The 23,038-nt window shown below is 40.5% G+C and overlaps 1 protein-coding gene across 1 annotated transcript; it reads right to left on the bottom strand.

Moving 5' to 3' along the window:
- Window positions 1–7,291: 7,291 nt before the first annotated feature.
- LOC123857966 (glycine N-acyltransferase-like) lies at window positions 7,292–23,038 on the bottom strand. The gene is made up of 5 exons (XM_045895250.1): window positions 22,961–23,038; window positions 18,394–18,501; window positions 10,253–10,379; window positions 8,765–8,936; window positions 7,292–8,335 (listed from the first exon to the last, which is right to left on the bottom strand). Exons 1-5 carry the CDS (start codon window positions 23,036–23,038, stop codon window positions 7,933–7,935), a joined length of 888 nt encoding a protein of 295 aa, XP_045751206.1. The 3' UTR covers window positions 7,292–7,932.

Below are 23,038 nucleotides of genomic sequence, written 5' to 3'. Positions count from 1 at the left end.
GAACTTTGGTGTAAGACATCTGTTTTCAGACACAGTGGGGGTGCTAGGAGGAGCCTCTCTCCCTCTCTTTCTCCCTTGTTTGAAACAATTTTTTATAATGTGAACTCTCTACTGTTTACACTTCCTTAAACTCATATTCTGCCAACCATTCTAGAGACCAAACGCAAACAGGGCTAAAAACCAAGAGAACACAAGAGAACAGTTATGCCAAGTGAGAGCAGGTGTAAAACCAGAAATTGCTGTAAAATAGAGAAGAATAAATTAAAACGATGATATTAAAACAAAAGTTGTAAGCATCCTAAAATAAGAAGAGAAAAAATTTTTCATGAGTGCAAAATTTTTTTTAAAAGATTTATTTATTTGTTTCAGAGAGAAAGAGAGAGCAAGCAAAAGAGCGAGAACGCAAGCAGGAGGGGCACAGGGAGAGAGAGAGTCCCAAGCAGATTCTGTGCTGAGCGTGGAACCCGATGCGGGGTTGGATCTCATGACCCTGAGATCACGATCTGAGCAGAAACCAAGAGTCAGTCGCTTAACCGACTGCACCACTTAGGTGCCCCATGAGGGCAAAATTTAAATAAAATTCCTCAATAATAAGATTGAAAAAAAGGGAAATCAGGAAAATAATATTTATTCATGACAATAACTATAATTAGCCAAAAATGTCTCAGTCGTTATACGTGAGGTACTGTCTGAGCACTTCACGGGTCTCACACACTTCTCACAAGGACTCTGAGAGAATACAGATCAAACAACTCTTTCGGGGCCAGCTAAGCTAGTGAGTGCCGAAAATGGGATTCCAACCCAGGATGTGTGATTCCAACCCAGGATGTGTGATTCCAAAGCCTACACTCAAAATTGGATAAAAAGCTTCAGCTGTTTTTATTCACATTACTTCTGACATCAAATGAGAGTGTTTTCCTTTTCCTCCAACACCAACTATGTGGTATCTTTTCCAACGTCACTTCTCCAACCCTCTGAGGCCAACTGGATGTCCAACAGTTCAGTTCCATTCTGACACTGGCAATGAGCACAGACCGACAGATTAGAGGCTCAGGTCCACAGGACGGTCACAAGTCGGTCATAAGTCCGGGGCACCTGTAGTTCTGACAGATTTGCTATAAATCAGAGGATCCCATGACCCGCCCTCAGCCTCCATAATTTGCCAGAATGGCTCACAGAGCTCAGGAAAGCACTTTATGTTTACTGATTTCTTATAAAGAGTACAAATGAACAGCCAGATGAAAACGCACATAGGGAGTGGCCAGAAGTATCCTGAGCGCACAATCTCCTGTTCCTGTGGCATTGGGGTGAGCCACCCTTTGGGCATGTGGATATGTCAAAGAGGAAATTCTCCAAGTCCTATCATTTAGGGGTTTTTATGGAGGCTCCATTACATAGGCACAATTGATTAAATCATTGACCCATTGGTAACTCAACTCAATCTCCAGTTCCTTTCCCCTCCCCAGAGGTTCAAGAGTGAGGCTGAAAGTTCTGACCTGCTAATCACATGGCTGGCTCCTCTGGCAACCAGCTACCTTCCCCTTCCTGAAGCTATCTAGGGACCCACCTAGGGTCACCTTATTAGCATAGACTCAGGTATGTTTGAAAGGGGTTTGTTGTGAATAACAATAGATTCTTCTGTTACCCCATTGCTTAAGAAATTCCAAAGGTTTTAGGAGCTCAGTGCCAGGAACTGGGGGGCTCAGTTGGTTAAGCGACTGCCTTTGGCTCAGGTCTTGATCCTGGAGTCCCAGGATGGAGTCCCGCATCCGGCTCCTTGCTAAGCAGGGAGTCTGCTTCTCCCTCTGACCTTCCCCCTGTTCATGCTCTCTCTCTCAGATAAATAAATAAAATCTTAAAAAACAAAACAAAACAAAGCAGAGCAAAATTAAAAGAAGTATTGTGTCTTTGATTTGAATTTCCCTGATGGCTAATGATGATGAACATTTTTTCATGTGTCTGTTAGCCATTTGTATGTCTTCTTTGGAGAAGTGTCTGTTCATCTCTTCTGCCCATTTCTTGACTGGATTATTTGTTTTTTGGGTGTTGAGTTTGATAAGTTTTTTTATAGACCTTGGATACTAGCCTTTATCTGATAAGTCATTTGCAAATATCTTCTCCCATTCCGTAGGTTGCCTTTTAGTTTTGTTGACTGTTTCTTTTGCTGTGCAGAATCTTTTTATGTTGATGAAGTCCCAATAAATTTTCTACAAAAATCACTAAGCTGAAGCTCTTAATGTAGACCTTGCCCTTTTAAAAAGCTGGAGGTGTGGATAAGTTTCTATTAGCTAGTATAGGAACCAGAGGCATTCAGTTTCTCCCTCTGGGTCAAAGGTTCAGAGAACTGGTTCTGCAAGTTTGGAATTCTGGTTGTGTATCAGGGTTTGGATCCTGAGGCTACCATTTACCAGTTATGTGTCTTTGGCCAGTTATCTAATCTCTCTATGCTTTAGTTTCCTCTTCTGTAGGTGGGGTTAATAATACTACCCACTGTTACTAGTTGTTGTTTTTTTTTTTAATTAAATAGGCTAACATTAGTGAAATGCTTAGACAAGTTCCTGACGAATATAAAATATATATTGTGTTTCTTTTCTTTTTTTTTCTTTTCTTTTTATTTTTTTAAAGATTTTATTTATTTATTTGAGAGAGAGAATGAGAGACAGAGAGCACGAGAGGGAAGAGGGCAGAGGGAGAAGCAGACCCCCTGCTGAGCAGGGAGTCCGATGTGGGACTCGATCCCTGGACTCCAGGATCATGACCTGAGCCGAAGGCAGTCGCTTAACCAACTGAGCCACCCAGGCGCCCTTTTTTTTTTTTTAAAGATTTTATTTATTTGACAGAGAGAGATAGTGAGAGCAGGAACACAAGCAGGGGGAGTGGGAGAGGGAGAGGGAGAAGAGGCTCTCCGCGGAGCAGGGGGACCGATGCGGGGCTCGATCCCAGGACCCCGGGATCATGACCTGAGCTGAAGGCAGACGCCCAACGACTGAGCCACCCAGGCGCCCCTATATTGTGTTTCTTAAGTGAAACAAAACAAAACAAAATTACCCTAATGTAGGTTAGGTTGCCTATGTAAATGTGTCTCTCAAAATACTGAGTGAAATACTTTTCCCTGTGGTTGGAGATCCAAACCCTTTTTGATATGATCATGCTAATAAAGAGAAAAATGATGCAACGAAGAGAAGAATGTAAAAAAGAGATGATATGTTGTCCTACAGCACAGTCCTACACAGCCCAGATAACTGCGTGTTTTTCCTGTTAAACATCCTCATCAAATTCCTCATCCGTGTTGACTCAAGGCAACTATTCTTAACCAGCTCATTATATGTAAGTGGAAATGTTCAAGTCACAAAGTTAGATAACCCTTTGCCTTAATTTGAGACTCCTGGTATTGAAGAAAAGCAAAATCATGTTAAAACAATATCCAAATGTAACCAGATATCTTAGCAGACATGAAGTAACTTGAAAACAGATACAAGTATTGGAAGTTTGCTCCATCTCATAAGGGAACTAACTTAGGAGAGGAAGAAACCATTTGAAGTCAGGTAGGATTTTATTTCTCTTAGACTGGATTGTTCCAACTCACCTTTGGTGTTAATCCAGTGTGTTTGCAATGGCACAGATTCCTACCAGTTGGCCAAAGAAAATCCAAGCCTATTCTAGTACCCCTAACCCTGTGGGCTGAAGTACATGAGCTAATTTGATATTGCTATATGGCTTGACGAGTGCTACTTGTTATGAGAGACAATTGGAAGCACAGTAATAGATGACCACCTTGGGCTGTCCAGTTCCAGTTCTCAAGAGGTGTCTCATCAGCTAGCAGGTATAATTACAGGTGTACTTGACATTTTCAGACTCTTTGAAAGGACACATGGTCCACTGAGGGAGTTGGGGGAGAGATACACTGGAATGGCCTAAGATTCCCACAGTCCTGGCATGGCGTAAAAGAACGTGATTCCCTTAGAGGATAAGAAGACAAGAGACTTTCATGAGGTATGTTTAAGTTGCTAATGCTGTGGGGTTTGCATATCTTGGTTTTACAATGAACAAACAGTTTCTGATTCTCAGGAATATTTTATATGTCCATTTTTACAGCACAAGGACATGTCCTTCTATATATTGTATGAAAAGAGTATAATTATTGGTAAGATTAATGTAACAGTACTGTACCATCTTTAAACTTCTTTCTGTGTCTAAGAATTTGGAACCTTGTATTACTTTGTTAGGATAACTCAAAGTTTCAAATGTTTGAGTCCTTGTGGGGGGCGCCTGGGTGGCTCAGTCAGTTAAGCGTCCCACTCCTAGTTTCAGCTCAGGTTGTGATCTCATGGGTTGTGGGATCAAATCCCACGTGGGGCTCTGTGCTCAGCGGGGTGTCTGCCTGCAGATTCTCTCCCTCTGCCACTACCCCCCTATTCACTCGCTCTCCCAAATAAATAAAAAGCAAATGTTTGAGTCTTTGGGATCTGATTTGCAGTATTAATACCAAGAAAATACCTCTGAAAGCTCACAAAAAGCTAGTATGACCGAGTGTTGGAGTGATTCATGTGGTTAAGATTGAGTGATAATATTTGATAAGTTTTATCAAATTTGGTCAATTCTTGTCAACAAAACTTTACAAAAGTGTTGTTCCTGCAAACATTCCATGAATGTTTATCAATAGTATCTTTCTAATCTTCCTAAAGCCTAGTTGTTGACCAGAATATCATTGTTCAAAATTAAGTTCAATAGCATCAGTTGAATATATGTCCATTATTTGTGGGGTTTTCCCCAGGAGCGGCCATGTGTAGAAATTCTTTAAGTTGACTGCATTAGCAATAGCTTGAAAGAAATAAATTATAGAATTAAGATGGAACTGTCCTTAGAACCTAAACAAGTTGGGGTGCCTGGGTGGCTCAGTTGGTTAAGTGTCGGACTCTTGATTTTGATTCAGGTCTCGATCTCGAGCCCTACCTTGGGCTCCGGACTGGGCTGGAGCCTGCTTAAGATTCTCTCTCTCTTTGTCCTTCTGCTCCTCTCCCCCTGTGTTCTCTCTCTCTCTCTCAAAACAAAAAAAAGAACCTAAAGAAGTTAGTCAGCAGTTAAGGGGGATATTTGATAGAAAATCAGAATTGGATAACCTTAAGCTGGAAAAAAGGATAATACAGTCAAAAATCAAAACAAGAAAGGATATAAACATGTGAAGGAGAATGGGACTCTTAGTAAAATCTTGTTTCTGTGGTCTTTAGTGGAAGCTGAGAAATTTATCTGGATTTCTGGTTTTGTTTTTGTTTTTGTTTTGCTTGTTTTCAGGCAGTCATCTTCTGTGTACTATCTGCTTTCAGCGGTTCCCTGGAAAAACTGCTTTTACAACTTTTAATGGGTTAATTCTTCCAATTCTAATCATCTGGGGATAAGTCTTTGTGTAAGCTTACAGCTATATTGGCTATCAGGAAAACCCGATAGACTCTCTCACAGTGAGGGCCCAGGGCAGTCTTTTTTAGATTTCTTTTTCCAGAATCACCTGCTTTTTTTTTTTTTTTTTTCATTTTTGTTTAATTGACTGGAGGTGACACATCATGTTACATTAGTTTCAGATGTACAGGATAGTGGTTCAACATCTCTATACCTTATGCTGTGCTCATCACAAGTGTAGCTACCATCTGTCACCATTCAGCACTATTACAGTATCATTGACAATATTCCCTAGGAGGTACCTTTTATTCCCATGACCTAGTCATTCCCTACCAGAAGCCTGACTACAAAAAATCCTTCAGGTCAGATTTCCAACAGCCCAGGTAAATGGTCATGCTGGGCAACTCTTAGCACCCAAAGGTCTGTGTTTTTCCACAGAACAGTGTTCAATAGCTGAAGATACTCTTTCCTTTATTAAAAAATCATTCTCGGGGCGCCTGGGTGGCTCAGTTGGTTAAGCGACTGCCTTCGGCTCAGGTCATGATCCTGGAGTCCCAGGATCGAGTCCCGCATCGGGCTCCCTGCTCTGCGGGGAGTCTGCTTCTCCCTCTGACCCTCCTCCCTCTCATGCTCTCTGTCTCTCATTCTCTCTGTCTCAAATAAATAAATAAAATCTTTTAAAAAAATCATTCTCTAGTGAGCAGGTTTTATGGGGAAGTAGTGAAAGTATAGTGTGGTGTCTGCCTATTGCACTGTTTAATGACAATGTTTTAGAAGCTTTAGCAATTTATTTTTATTTCTTTATTATGTTATGTTAATCATACATTACATCATTAGTTTTTGATGTAGTGTTCCATGATTCATTGTTTGCGTATAACACCCAGTGCTCATTGCAACACGTGCCCTCCTTAATAATGAAATAATATTATCAATTCGAATGTAAATTTACATTATACCTACAAAAGTAAAACAGTATGCCTAAGTAGTGTGCAGTATGAATTTTCAACTATGGCTCTAGGACATAATATGTTCTATTATTTCTCTAAACCAATGGTTCTCAAAGTCTGGTTCGTGGACCAGCAGCATCAGGATCACCTGGAAACTTGTTAGAAATTTAAATTCTGGGGCTCTACCCAAAATCTACTGAATCAGAAACCTACGAGTTAGGCTACAGTCTGTGTTTTAACAGGCCTGACAGTTAAATCACAGTCTGTGATTCTGATGCAGGCTCAAGTTTGAGAATCCTTTATCTAGACCGGTGTCTCTCAGTCACAGGTACTTTGCCTGCAGTGCACACTTATCGATACCTGGAGACATTTTTAGTTGTCATAACTAGGATGGAGGATGCTCCTGGCATCAGTGGGTAGAGCCAGGGGTCCTGCTAAGCATTCTACAAAAGCACAGGACAGTCCCTACCCCACAACAGAGAATTGTCCAGCCTAAAATATCCACTGTGCCAAGGTTGAGAAACATTGACTGGCCAAGAAATTAAACCTCAGTCAATTTCTGTGTGGGTGGGTGGGTGGGGCATTTCATCCCCCATTCCATAGCCTAATGCCACGCTTGGGTGGACCAGAAGGAAACAGGTTCTTAATCCAGGTGATTTGCTGGGGCAAAGGAACCCTCCCAGCTCATGTGTCCCTACCAGGAAGAATAACCTGCCACACTCCCAACCAGATTCTCCCATGAACTTCATAGAATTCAGGCATCCTGAAATAACATGCTGAGGGCAAGTGGGGCAATACATATCCATACCCTCCCTATCATCTTCTGTCTCTTCTCAATAAATATCCACTCCCTGGTTGCTCCCACTTCCCTCTCTCCATAAACTCACCCATGCTCTCCCCATCATGAACCGCTTCATTTCACCTTATGCAGTAAAACACAAAATCTCTTTATTGTTTGGGGTTCAGGTGGGTTTAGGGAAGTGTGGGAGTGAGGAGAGGACAGGCTAACATATGTCTTTTTCTTATTAACTCTCTCTGCTATATCATGTGTACTATGTTTAACCTAACATCTCATATATATTTGTATGTATTTAATGTACTTCTAAAGCAGCAATCAGAAGATAAGATAATCTCTACAAACCTAATGAGCAGAACACACTAGCTGATAACTAAGGAAACAGCCGTAGAAAGGAGGAGAAATAAATCATAATGCCCAGAAAATATTACCCCTCCCCGGAAAATTTGTCAGGGCTCTACTAATATAATCCATGTCCTAGGAATTCCAGGAGGAGCGATTTGGGGCAACATGGAGCTGATGAAGGAGTGTCACAGAGATCCCAGAAGTGGGGGGGGCTCAATTATGTGGGGGCCACATCGGGAATACCTGGGGCTGCTTCCTACTGATAAATCTAAAGAAGCCCACCAGCAATTTTTGTGCAGGGACCAGGGTGGTCATGTTGACCCATCATGCTGCTTCCCCAGAGCCCAAGTAGTGCCATTCCCTTAGTGATGGTTACATTTACAGTTTCTTATTTCCCTCTGTCCACCCAGGCGCAGGCCCCTCTGACATGGTCTTGTGTTCAGGGCTGCTTCACAGGGGCACACAGTGCCACTGGTTCCAGTCACAGGGCATGGGGACGTAATGCAGCCTGTAACACATCTTCTGCATGATTCTGTTATTCTTGTCTGTGTGAGAATACAGGGGGAAGCCAAGTTTGTCTAGAGCCTGGGTCTGGGAATAGACGATGTGAGAGATAAGGCCTTGGTCCCGGTACTCAGGCACGGTCCCCGCCATCCGCATCTCTCCTGTCTGGTCCATCAGGTCCCAGGACACAGGGGTCCCCTGGGGCCCCAGCAGGCAGAAGGTGGGGAAGGTCCGGATGCAGCGCTCGATGAATCTCTGGCTCCTCTCATTGCCACCGAAATGCCAGAATTTATTCACCAAGGGAGCGTGGGTAGCGTCCAGGGAGGAGAGTTTAAACATCTCTTGGTTGCTATTGGAGGTCCAGGAGAAAAACAAAGTCCATGAGTATGGAGGTTTGTGTTTGTTCTTACCTCTATTGTCTCGAGAGACAGAGTAGTCAGGGGAAATAGCAGATGCAAAGTCCCTGAGTGTCGGTGAGCTTGCGGTGACAGAAGGACAGAAAAAGGCCACTGTTGTTGGAGCAAGCTCGCAGGAAGGACAGGATAGATCAAAGAAGTGGGCAGAAGTTTGACAGATTCCAGATGAGAGAGGAAATGGTGGAGTATTTTCAGCAGAGGAGGAACATGGTCTGAATTACATTTTTTTTTTTTTTAATTACTCTGGCCACATTGAAGAATACTGATTGCAGATGGGCCAGAGTGGAAGCAGGGAGCGAAAACGGGAGGCTACATCACAGTGGGAGTTGTGAGTAATGCCGAGTGACTTGTAGCAAACTCACATGGCCTTGGGTTTGCCACCGCTGGGTGATAACTTCTTTACGTCCAGCAGGGAAGGAACCAGTTTCTTTACTGCTTTAGCCATCATATAGAGAAAGCACCGTGTTTGCTTGACTTGGACAGATTTAGTGGCTGCCAGGTTTTGTATCACCTCATTTAGGCTGGGCTGTGAACCTGGATGGGATTATAAGGAGAGACGGTGGCTTAAGTACATTCTGTGGAGAAGCACTCCAGTGGAGTAGGAAGTGTCTGGGATTTACAGAGAACCTAGGCTTAGTGCTGCTGCAGGATTTGGGCAATTTTCCCCATTTTCCGTACGTGAACATGGGCCCAGAAATTCATTAAGCCATTAGTGGCAAAGCAAGACTGGAATCAGTTTTCTGGACTTCATAATCACGTAGTTTTGATAATGAAAGGAGAGGAGTATTTTAGAAAAATAGTAGCCCATATCCATTGTGCACTTACTGTGTCCTCAGTGTAGTAGATTGTTGCAGGAATGGCCTACAATCGCCCACATGTCCTTGTATCCATTCCCTGGAGGAGTCATCTCCTGCACTGCATCAAACCTTGGCCATATGATTTGCTCTTGCCAGTGGGGAAGAATAAATTTGAGGCAGGGGAAAAACTTAAAAATGCTTGACCACTGGGGCTAGCCCTCTCCTTGTGATCTCGATTACCTTGAAACCAATACCATATGAATAGGCCTCGGCTAGCCTGCGGAGGTCACGGGCTCCTAACATGCCATCACCATGGCAGCCAACCCTGACAGCCAGAACCATGATTCCAACATGTGCCTGAGGCTGTGCTGTGGCAGTTGGCCCATAGTCCACCCACCGACTGACTGTAACTGCATGAGTAAACCCAAGTGAGACCAGCCCAAACTGTTGATTCGCAGAATTATGCGGCTTGCTACACAGCAAAAGTTAACAGACCCATCCAGGTATTGTAGTAAGAAATTCCTATTCAAGATTTCATTTAATCTTTCCAATGCCCCTGTGTTCTAGAAACTATCACTATCCTCATTTTTGTACATGAAAGTCATAGTCTCAGAGAGGTTAAGTCATGTGACTAGAATCACGTAGCAAGTAACAGGCAGATGCCATTCTAGGGAGTCTGACTCTGGGGGCATGTCCACAACCATGACAGTTGCCCTTCGTGATATGGGAGGTACTTTATAGCACAAGTTGTCATTCCTATTCCAGGAATGGAAGGCCCTAGGGGAAGCTCTGCTTTGGTATCCAGTCATTAAAGGGATCCTAGATATGTCTGCAAAATATGCCATAAATCCTTGGCTATCAAGAAATTATATTATGGTTCTTTATAAAACCCATTCTTTGCAAGCTTTGAGGGTATTTTTTACTCCCTTTATGAGTGAGTTAAAAATTTGGCAGCAGGCTGAGGGTCTAGAGCTCAGGGGGTAGGAGATATGACTCATAGGGAAAATTGTTCGGGACAGAGAAGTGAGTCTGCACGCATCCCATTTCTCTTACTTTGGATCTGCAAATGCTGTTTCCAGTTGATGACTTCCGGCGAGCCAAGGAATTCCTGACAGTTGTCGAGGTCCTTGGAGTAGATTTGGTAAGTATTGGTGTAGTGATCAAAATCATCTATCATCTCCTATTGTCATTGGGAAAAGGGGAATAAAACAAATTCTTAATATTTCATGATTGCAGTACTTTTTTCTAAATCCCACTCTACTGTGAGTTTTTAAAATTGAAGTATAGTTGACACACAATGTTACATTAGTTTCAGGTGTACAACATAATGATCCAACAAGTCTATAGTCTATGCTGTCCTCACCACAGGTATAGCTACCGTCTCTCACATACAACGCCATGACACCACCACTGACTGTATTCCCTACGCTGGAGCTTTTATCCCCATGACTTACTCATGCCGTAACAGGAAGCCTGTACAAAAGGGAATCATCAGTTCTCCGTATTTATGGATTTGTTTCTGATTTTTTTTAAAGATTTTTATTTATTTTTGACAGAGAGCGTGTATAAGCAGGGAAAGCAGCAGGCAGAGGCAGAGGGAGAAGCAGGCTCCCACTCGGCAAGGAGCCCAACTCAGGGGCTCCATCCCAGGACCCTGGGATCATGACCTGAGCCGAAGACAGATGCTTAACTGACTGAGCCACCCAGGTGCCCCTTGTTTCTGATTTTTGTTTTTTGCTTGTTTGTTTTTTAGATTCCACATATGAGGGAAATCATACAGTATTTGTCCTTCTCTGTCTGACTTATTTCACTTAGCATTATACACTTAAGGTCCATCCATGTTGTCACAAATGGCAAGATATCATTCTTTTTATGGCTGAGTAATAACTCCACAAACACTAAATTTTTTTAATCCATTCTTCTATTGATGGACACTTGGGTTGCTTCCCTATCTTGGCTATTATGAATAATGCTGCTATAGACATCAGGGTGCATCTATCTTTTCATATTTGTGTTTTCATTTTCTTTGGGTAAATACCCAGTAATGCAATTATTGGATCATATGGTATTTCTATTTTTAGTTTTTTGAGGAACGTCCTTACTGTTTTCCACAGTGACTGTACCAGTTTACATTTCCACCAACAGTGCATGAGGGTCCTTTTTCTCCATATCCACACCAACGCTTGTTATTTCTTATCTTTTTGATTGTAGCCTTTCTGACAGCTGTAAGGTGATATCTCATTGTGGTTTTGATTTGTGTTTCCCTGATGATGAGTCATGTTGAGCATTTTTTCATGTGTCTATAGGCCATGTGTATGTTTCTTTGGAAAAGTATCTAATTCAGGTCCTCTGCCCACTTTTAAATTGGATTATTTGTTTTTTGGTATTGAGTTGTGTAAATTCTTTATGGATTTTGGATATTAAGCCCTTATGGTGAAAAACTGAGAACTTTTCCTCTAAAGTCGGGAAGAAGACAAGGATGTCCACTCTTGCCATTTTTTTTTCTAAAGATTTATCTATTTATTTCAGAAAGAGAGAGCACATGAGTGGGAAGGGCAGAAGGAGAGGAAAAGAGAATCTCAAGCAGACTCCACACCGAGTGCTGAGCCGGACGCAGGGCTGGATCCCATGACTATGGGATCACAACCTGAGCCAAAACCAAGAGTCGGACACTTAACCGACTGCACCACCCAGGTGCCCCCCACTCTTGCCACTTTTATTCAACATAGTACTAGAAGTCCTAACCACAGCAATCTAACAAGAAAAAGAAATAAAATTCATCCAAATTGTTAAAGAAGTTAAACTGTCACTATTTGCAGAAGACATGATACTGTACATAGAAAGCCCTAAGACTCCATTCAAAAAAAAATTTTTTTTTAAAGATTTTATTTATTGAGACAGAGAGAATGAGATACAGAGAGCATGAGAGGGAGGAGGGTCAGAGGGAGAAGCAGACTCCCCGCCTAGCAGGGAGCCCGACGTGGGACTCGATCCCGGGACTCCAGGACCATGACCTGAGCTGAAGGCAGTCGCTTAACCAACTGAGCCACCCAGGCGCCCTGCATTCAAAAAATTTTAAAAGTAATAAATAAACTCAGTATAGTTGCAGGATACAAAATACAAAGAATACAAAATACAAAGAAATTGGTTGTTTCTATACACTTATAATGAAGTAATAGAGAAATTAAGAAAACAATTCCATTTATAATTGCATCAGCAAGAATAAAATACATAGGAATAAACTTAACCTATGAACTGAAAGACCTGTACTCTGAAAACTACAAAACACTGATGAAAGAAATTGAAGATGACACAAACAAAGGGAAAGATATTTCATGCTCATGGGTTGGAAGAATTAATAATGTCAAAATGTCCATACTACTCAAAGTACAGATTCAGTGAAAACCCTATCAAAATACCAACAGCATTTTTCATAGATCTAGGACAAATAACATTAAAATTTGTATGGAACCACCAAGACCCTGGATAGCAAAAGTAATCTTGAGAAAGAAAAATAAAGACGGAGATATCACAATTCCAGATTTCAAGATATATTACAAAGCTGTAGTAGTCAAAACAATATGATATTGGCACAAAAATAAATACACAAATCAATGAAACAGAATAGAGAGCCAGAAATAAACTCCTGTTTATATAGTCCATTATTCTATGACAAGAGAACAGGAAAGAATATCCATGGAAAAAAGACTCTCTTCAATAAATGGTGTTGGAAAAACTGGACAGCTACATGGAAAAGAATGAAACTGGACCACTTTCTACACCATACATGGAATACATTCAAAATATACTAAGGACCAAAATGTGAGATATACTGTGATATTTTTAAGTACTAAATTGTTGGTATTTTTATTGGTGCATTACAATTATTCCTAAATCATTTAAATAATGAGATCAAGAGGAGAGAGTCAAGTATTCAATTTATGATATAAAATTGTATAACAATATACTCTCTACCTACATATTGCATTAAAATTTCAAATCAAGCAAAGACAATTTAGAAAGCATTCTTCTTCATACTTCTGTTATTCTCAGTGGGAAGAAGAGGAAAACAATTGATAAGGAAAAATGTTGCAAGAATAAATTTTACTACAGTTCAAATACTTACAGAACACACCATTTATGAATGTGACAGTATTAAATTTGGTTGTAGCTAGTTCTGGATTAAAATTGCCACATATACTTAAGCCAAAGAAGATGAAAATTAGAAATGCTTTCTTAAAATAATGCTAGAGTTAAACAAAAGTGTAGTTCCAAAAAGAAAGAAACCACTTATTTAGGAAGATCATCTCAAATTATTAAATAACAGATGAGATTATTATTTATTTATTTATTTATTTTTTAAAGATTTTATTTATTTATTTATTTGAGAGAGAGAATGAGAGAGAGAGAGAGAGAGCACATGAGAGGGGGGAGGGTCAGAGGGAGAAGCAGACTCCCTGCCGAGCAGGGAGCCTGATGCGGGACTCGATCCAGGGACTCCAGGATCATGACCTGAGCTGAAGGCAGTCGCTTAACCAACTGAGCCACCAAGGCGCCAGAGATTATTATTTTTTTTGATTTGCTTTCTATTTTTTATTTTTTTAAATTATTCTTAAAATTTTTTTTTTTTACTTAAATTCAATTTGGTTAACATGTAGTGTATTTTTAGTTCCAGGGGTAGAATTTAGTGATTCATCAGTTGCATGTAACACCAAGTGCTCATTACCTCAAGCGCCCTCCTTAATGCTCATCACCCAGTTACCCCATCCCTCCACTCCCCTCCCCTCCAGCTACAGTCAGTTGGTTCCCTATTGTTAAAGAGTCTCTTGTGGTTTGCCCCCCCTCTGTTTTTATCTTTTTTCCCCCTTCCCTTTCCCTATGTTCATCTGTTTTATTTTTAAATTACACATATGAGTGAAATCATATGGTATTTGTCTTTCTCTAACTGACTTATTTCGCTTAGCATAATATCCTCTAGTTCCATCCATGTTATTGCAAATGGCAAGATTTCATTCTTTTTGATGACTGAGTAATATTCCATTGTATATATATAAACCACATCTTCTTTATCAATTCATCTGTCAGTGGACATCTGGGCTCTTTCCATATTTTGGCTACTGTAGACGTTGCTGCTATAAACATTGGGGTGCAGGTGCCCCTTCAAATCACTGTTTGTATTCTTTGGATAAATACCTAGTAATGCAATTGCTGAGTTGCAGGGTAACTCTATTTTTAACTTTTTTTAAGAACCTCCATACTGTTTTCCAGAGTGGCTACACCAGTTTGCATTCCCACCAACAGTGTAAGAGGGTTCCCCTTTCTCAGCATCCTCACCAACATATGTTGTTTCCTGCATTGTTAAGTTTAGCCATTCTGACTGATGTGGGTGGTATCTCATTGTGCTTTTGATTTGTATTTCCCTGATACCAAGTGATGTGGAACATTTTTTCATGTGTCTGTTGGCCATTTGTATGTGTTCTGTGGAGAAATGTCTGTTAATGTCTTCTGCCCATTTCTTTCTTTCTTTCTTTCTTTCTTTCTTTCTTTCTTTCTTTCTTTCTTTCTTTCTTTCTTTCTTTCTTCTTTCTTCTTTCTTTCTTTCTTTTTAAGATTTTATTTATTTAACAGAGAGAGAGAAAAAGGGCACAAGCAAGGGGAGGGGCAGAGGGAGAAGCAGGCTCCCTGCTGAGCAGGGATTCTGCCCATTTCTTGACTGGATTTTTTGTTTTTTGGGTATTGAGTTTGTGCTTAGTTCTTCATAGATTTTGGATACTAGCCTGTTACCAGATATGTCATTTGTGAATATCTTCTCCCATTCTGTAGGTTGCCTTTTAGTTTTATTGATTGTTTCCTTTGCTGTGCAAAAGCTTTTTATCCCGATGAAGTCCCAATAGTTCATTTTTGCTTTTGTTTCCCTTGCCTTTGGAGATGTGTCTAGCCAGAAGTTGCTGTGGCAGAGGTCAAAGAGGTTGCTGCCTGTGTTCTCCTCTAGGATTTGGATGGATTCCTGTCTCACATTGAGGTCTTTCATCTATTTTAAGTTTATTTTTGTGTATGGTGTAAGAAATTGGTCCAGTTTCATTCTTCTCCATGTGACTGTCCAATTTTCCCAGCACAATTTATTGAACAGACTGTCTTTTTTTCATTAGATATTCTTTCCTGCTTTGCTGAAGTTTACTTGACCATAGAGTTGAGGGTCCATTTCTGGGTTCTCTATCCTGTTCCCCTTTCCGCCTCTCTTCTTCTGGGACTACTGTAATACAGATATTATTTTGTTCTGTGGAATTGCTGAGTTCCCTAAGTCTACCTTCATGATCTAATAGTTTTCTTTCTCTCTCTTTTCAGCTTCCTTATTTTCCATCATTTCATCTTCTATATCACTGATTCTTTCTTTTGCTTCATTCATACTCATTTTTATGGCCTACACTTGGGGCTGCATCTCGGTAATAGCAGTTTTAATTTTGGCTTGACTAGATTTTAGTTCTTTTATCTCTATAGTAAGGGATTCTTTAGTGTCTTCTATGCTTTTTTCAAGCCCACGTAGTTTCTTTATAATCGTTGTTTTAAATTCTAGTTTGGACATCTTACTTACATCCATATTGATTAAATCCCTGGCTGTGAGTACTACCTCCTGTTCTTTCTTTTGGGGTGAATTTTTCTGTCTTATCATTTTGTTCAGAAAAGAATAGAAGAAAGAAACAACAACAACAATGAAAAGACCCCCTAGGTCCTGGGTGTGTTTTGGTCTGCTTGTTAAAAAAAACTAGATCCCAAAATAAGAAAGAAAGAAAATATATATGTATATAATATACATACATATATGTGTATATATATAAAACACAATACAATGATATATATATAATGTGTATATATATAAAATACAATACAATGAAAGGAAACAAAAAATGAAACAATAAAGATATAAAGTATGTATAAAAATAAAAATAAAAAGAATAAAAAATAATTGAAAAAATAAGGAAATAACTGAAAAAATAATACTAAAAGACTAAAAGATAAAAATACAAAGAATGCTATATACTGTTTTCCCCAACAGCTGAAGCTTTGCAGGCCTCTATGATCAGTTAACTTGATGTGAGCGAGTTGTTTGCGCTGGTGGGAGGCACCAGTTTTGCTGCTTCTTAGGTGGACTCGTCCTAGTGGAAATGCTCCCCCAGTGTGCAGAGGCCGAGCTCAGTGTAAGCAGCTCCAGACTCCACTAGGTGGTGCTGTTTTGCTCCCTGAAGGCTTTCAGCCCTGAAGCAGGGTTGAAAATGGGGGAGCCAGGCTCTCTAGCCCTGGAGCTGAAAATTCTCGGCGCCCACTCATCAGTGAGCCCTCAGAGAAAAGCAATCAATCACTTTTGTCTCCTTGGCTTTTGTCAGGATTCTGTGTTCACCCTACATGTATCCAAGCATTTTTATCTCAGGCACATGACTGAGTTTCAAAACTCCAAAATTTTAGGGACTCCTGTGGTGGGAACCTGGGCTGTTCCTCCCAGGGAGGGTCTCAATATGCTTCTGCTTTTTGTTGGACCTGTTTGCAAGAAAGCTTCACACAACCACGCAGCCATTTGCAGTTTATAGCAACACAGAGCAGAAAGCCAGCAACTACACTCCCTGTTCTCAGCAGTCTTCCCCGTTCCTACACTTGGAAACTCTGCCGCACTTAGGCACCACCCTTTCTTCTTGCAACCCAGGGGATCCTGAGACCATGCTGTCACACCTGGGATTCTGCCCCGATTAGCCACCTGAGCCGCTTCGCCACCTGAACACCTTTAAGCCGGGCACATCCCCCACTGTAGCAGACTACTAAAAGTTCCAATTCTGCACTCCACTGCTTATAATACTTCGCAGTAGTCTCCTTAAGTAGGCTCCCTCCCTGCCTCTGTATCCTCAACTGTATCACCCCAGATTCAAGTCTCTGTACCTCTTACCTTCCAAACAGTGGTTGCTTTTCCACTTGTAGACTTGTATTTGTTTTTTCAGACCTTGGATTGGTTTCTTGGGTGTTTAGAATGATTTGATAACTATCTAGTTGTTTTGGAGGGATGAGACAAACTTAGGGTCCCCCTACTCCTCCATCATCTTAACTCCTTCCGATAACAGATAAGATTATTGGGCAAAGGGAGGCACGGGAAGATATTACCACAGCTCAGTGCAGAATTAGAAAGCTTCTTAAAAAATAATTGGAAAATATGCCCAAAAATACACTGACAAGTCAGCAAGGATACCCACTAATACATTTTGGCCTTAAGATCACATTTAACATAAAAGATTAAATAATTTTATTTCAGTTCAGTTTTTATTACTAATACAAATTTCTTTATATATTATTTAATTTAGTGGTTTTCAAATAATTTTATTTCTATGAAAGATATAATATTTGCATTTTTATAAATTTATGATTTTACTGGGTGTTTAAAGATAAGCTTAGGAATTTTTGTCTGAAATGTATTAACTGTTTAGTTTCTCTAGTTTTTAAGTATTTCTCCAAAATGTGGGCACCTGGGTGGTACAGTTGGTTAAGTGTCCAACTCTTGGTTTTGGCTCAGGTCATGATCTCAGTGTTATAAGATCTAGCCCTGCATCAGGTTCCACGCTCAGTGCGGAGTCAGCTTGAGATTCTCTCCCTCTCCCTCTGCTCCTCCCCCGACTTATGCTCTCTCTCTCTTTCTATCTCTAAAATAAAAATAAACAAATCTTTAAATGTTTCCCCCAAATGCATATGGAAATTATAGTTTTATAAATTTACTTTTTATAATCATTCTATTCATCGTTCTCTCACACCTTCCTATCTTGGCCCTTGGCATTTTCTCTGGTTAGAATGGCCTCTTTTTCTTGTCAGCCTAACACTATCTACAAAATATGCACAAAATCCAGTGCAGATGAAACCTCTTATCAGGAAGTGTCTCTGGCCTTATCCTGTAACCTCCATCTCCAACCTTCATAGTTGAATCAGCTTTCATCTGGGCTATTTCTGTGTTGTACATCTTCTGTTCTTGCATACTTCACACTGTTGTTTTATTTGCTTATTGATTTTTTCTTCTAGGCTGTGAGTTCCTTGAAGACAGAGACTTGCCCACCATCACACAATTCATTTCTGTATCCCCTGGGGCTGCCACACTACCAGCCCCTTGGCAGGCACACGGCAAAAATGAACACAGAGGCATATTCATTCCACATCTGGCACCTTACCTCCTCCTGAGGGCGGATAACCACAGTTGTAAAATCAGGCCACTTGTCCACCAGGGCCTTCAGCTTGAATGGATTTCCCTGGTTCATGTGGAAAACAGTCCCGTAAACCTACAGCATCCCAAGTAAGGGAGAGAGGGTTGGCTTGTTAGGAAGGGACAGTAAAGTGCCTTCTTTGATCCAGACAAGGATTATTTCTATGAAATCATGGAATTTCATATTAGAATAAAGCCAAATAGGGCATCTAGGTCAAACAATCTCCATGTACTACATTTTTTTTTTAACCCTCTAATAAGGAGAGCTTTTCCTCCCCATCCAATATAAATCACACATGCATACAGTAAAATGTTTGGACAGATAAAATTTGATGATTTTAAGAATACCACTTCATTTTAGGATTTAAAATGATCTCTTCCAAGACTTTCTTCTATCCATACACATAGAAATACACAATTTTGCAAACATAAAATGATCTGCTATATCGTGTTTTTCCCCACTGAATGCATTGTGGGCATATTTCTGTGTTCGTAAACAGAAAAATTTTCAATTATTTTATAATGGCTGCATAGGATTCCATCGTATGGCTGTATCACAGTTCAATTTATTTGTGTATTGGTGGTAATTTTAGCAATTTCCAACTTTTCACTTTGACAAATAATTCTTCACAGAACGTGCTTGCACAGAAATCCTTGTGTGGACACCTATTTTCTTAGAATATCCAGCAGAGTAGTTGCTGGATCAAAGATTTTGCACATGTTTAAAACTCCTTAACATAAATGACCACATTATTCTCTGGAGAGATTAAATGAACCTCCTCCAACAAGCAGAGGCTACAGCAAAGTGCTCAAGAGAATAGGCTGTGAGGTCCCATGGCTTGGGGTCCAGTCTTGGATCCCCACCCTCATCCTGTTGTATGAGCTGTTCAGAGAGTAGGAGGAGGAGAGAATGAATGAGACCTAACCTGTTGACACTGTGTTTTTGTGGTTTGGGGATTGGGGAATGCAGCTGTGGGTACCAGCATGGACCTCATGGCACCTGTAAACACGAAGCCTCTGCAGATAGCAGCATGGAAATATGCCAATGCCCAAGGTCAAAAAGATGGTGTATACTTTAATAATTTCCACCATGGATAGATGATGACCAAGGACCATACCAGTATCATTCCCCCCTGCTCTCCACCCCACATAAACTATTGATGTTAGACCAGGGAGAAAGAGAAGGGAAAAAAACTCCATTGAGGGGTGCCTGGGTGGCTCAGTCGGTTAAGCATGCGACTCTTGGTTTTGGCTCAGGTCATGATCTTAGGGTCATGGGATCAAGCCCTGCATCAGGCTCTGCACTTAGTGGGGAGTCTTCTTCTCTGTCTCTCCCTCTCCCTCTCCCTCTGTTCCTGCCCCTGCTTGAGCATGCTCTCTCTCTCTCTAAAATAAATAAATAAATCTTTTTAAAAAGTCTCAGTTGACTGAGTTTATCTAAATTTATTTTGCTTTTAACCATAAGTGGAGTCTTGATATAGAAATTCAGTATAGTTTGGCAAAATATAGATGTTATCTTTTTACACATTTGCATTTGGGGCCTGTAAAGTTGATTTGCACTACAATATTATCCATTATGGGATCTGAAAACATGTAGAACCCTTACTCTTTGTTATTCCATGGCCTAATTAATTAAAAATTTTTTTTTCTTGGGGTGCCTGGGTGGCTCAGTCGTTGGGCGTCTGCCTTCGGCTCGGGTCATGATCCCAGGGTCCTGAGATCGAGCCCCGCATCGGGCTCCCTGCTCAGCCAGGAGCCTGCTTCTCCCTCTCCCACTCCCCCTGCTTGTGTTCCCTCTCTAGCTGTCTCTCTCTCTCTGTCAAATAAATAAAATCTTTAAAAAAAAAAATTTTTTTTTTTCTTTTTTCCTGCTGAACTCAGAACATACCTGGCAGCTACTCTAAGTTGACTCAACTGGAGTTGACACAAGCACTACAATATATTTAATATCTAACACTTAGAGGAATGGCTGGACTTTTTCTCAACCGAGACTCAAGTAAGTTTTGAGTTTTAGGTTATACATCCGTTAAAAGTACCTGGCATACAAATATTCTAGATTTCAGTTAGGGGGAAATGTATATCTTTAATATGCAACCAAAGGAGAATGCTAATCCTTCATGAAAATTGAGGCAGTAAGAGGGCCACCTTATCCTACCACAGAGATATTCCAAGAAAGGACACTTGGGATGCACCAAGAGTTTTCTCAAAATAAATGGGGTCCATTTAACAGGAGAGGTAAAGAGAAATTAAAATGACAAAATTCTACACTAAAGCACAAAGAAAAACTTGTGACCTGAAGAATTTATAAAATAGCTACTCACCATAAAAATATCTTAGGCAACTGTTGGTAGAGTGTCTGACAAATGCAACATCCTCCCCCAAAATTGACTGTCTCTCTGCAAGGTTGCCTGAATCTTAAGGATTACCAAGGGAAAGGAGTCAAATATTAGGTAAAGAGATTAATGATAGTGAGAAACTACAAAAGTGGGTGACTTTAGTTTTGGATCACAGTTAGTCCTTGAACAACATGGGGGTTAGGGACACTGATTCCCCGCATGGTGGAAAACTGTGTATAACTTTTAATTCCCCCCAAACTTAACTATGAGTAACCTGCAATTGACCAGAAGCCCTACCAATGATATGAATAGTCGATTAAGAGTCGATTAAGATGCACTTTGTATGTTATATATTGTATTGTTACAATAAAGTAAGTTAGAAGAAAATGTTATTAATGAAATTACAAGGAAGAGAAAATACATTTACAGTAGTGTACTGTATTTATTGAAAAAAATCCACATAGAAGTGAACTCATATAGTTCAAACCCATGTTCTTCAAGGGTCAGCTGTGGCTCAAAGTCATTTTTTTTGTAGTAATTAAAGAATAGTGAAACTTGTTTCATGAGTCTGTTTCTAATAATTAAAAATTAAGCCATGTGATCTCCAAATAAAGTAATGCTAATATTTTTCTCCTTTATACTGAAAGAAGGGAGTAACAGACCTGTGAGGGAGTGAGGGAGGCAAATGCATTTATCTTATCTAAAATGTATGCATCTTATAGGGATGTCTTATAACAGTAAAAATCTAATTTCTATGTCTACAGAAATTTCTTTTTCAGGGAAAAACAATTGTCCTCTAAACACACATACACAATACGCAAAAATACACGGTTGTATTTTGGTTCCACTGGAGTGCACCCTATCCCTTTGGTGCTAAAGAAAAACACAAGCTGGGGCACCTGGGTGGCTCAGTCATTAAGTGTCTGCCTTCGGCTCAGGTCATGATCCCAGGGTCCTGGGATCGAGCCCCAAGTCGGGCTCCCTGCTCGGTGGGAAGCCTGCTTCTCCCTCTCAAACTCCCCCTGCTTGTGTTCCTGCTCTTGCTATCTCTCTCTCTGTCAAATAAATAAATAAAATCTTTAAATGAAGGGGGGGAAGTCAGAGGGAGAGACGAACAAACTGAGGGTTCTAGAGGGGAGGGGGGAGGGGGGATGGGTTAGCCTGGTGATGGGTATTAAGGAGGGCATGTACTGCATGGAGCACTGGGTGTTATATACAAACAATGAATCATGGAACACTACATCAAAAACTAATGATGTAATGTATGGTGACTAACATAACAAAATAAAATTAAAAAAGAAAAAAAGAGATAAGTAGAAAAAAAAATCTTAAAAAAAAAAAGAGTCCAGAGCATCAACCGAGCATGTCATTAGAGTTGCTCTTGCGCAGTTCTGGATGTAGGTATTTATGTGTACATCTTACTTAATCCTGAGATTTCTGATCAGTTGTACTAGGTTAAGGGAGATACTGGGAGTCAGTCACAAAATAGCCTGATATGCAGTCAGTTCAGTGAAACTGAGAAATTTAATTCAAAATAGGAACTGACTTCTTATGAATTTTAGAGGGGACATGATGGTTAACCTCTCACCTGGGAAGTGTTCTTCTCAGGAGAATAATTTAAACATTAATATGTAGTCTCAGTGAACTTTGGAAGAGAACTCTGGACAAAATTCCAATCTTATTACAGAATGGTTTTTTTGGAAAGGAGTAAGGGAGCACTTTTTTAAAAAATCTGTTTATCTGAGAGAGCGACAGAGAGAGTGAGAACATGAGCAGGGGGAGGGGCAGAGAGAGAAGCATACTCCCCACTGAGCAGGGAGCCTGACATGGGCCTGATCCCAGGACCCTGGGATCATGACCTGAGCCAAAGGCAGACGCTTAACCGACTGGGCCACCGAGGCGCCCTGGGGAACACTTTTGTAATTACAGAGCACAAAGCAAAAGGCAGTTAGGTTCCAAGCATACCTATGTTCATAACATAGCACTGAACTTACTATTTATGTTATATTAGGTAAATCACCTGAGCTCCATCTTCTCATCATTGACACAGACATGATAGCAAATATCTTGTCGAGAGGTAATGCAAACTCAGTGAGAGAAAACACCACTAGCAACTGTCACAGACCAGATGCTCTTTTCTTGTTTCACAGGAAGTTTCTATTCCTTACCTACCCCCCCCCCCCAATTTTCCACTATCACCTTTAAAGATTCAGGAAGGCTCTTCCTCAGGGCTTTCTCCAGTGTCTGCAGCATCTGGGCACCTTGCAATGGGAACAT

Source organism: Mirounga angustirostris, unplaced genomic scaffold, assembly GCF_029215605.1.
Source record: "Mirounga angustirostris isolate CCGP_5_RB_7025 unplaced genomic scaffold, mMirAng1.0.hap1 SCAF_13, whole genome shotgun sequence".
In the NCBI taxonomy this organism is placed as follows: Eukaryota; Metazoa; Chordata; class Mammalia; order Carnivora; family Phocidae; genus Mirounga; species Mirounga angustirostris.
This window is presented reverse-complemented; position numbering and strand designations above follow the sequence as displayed.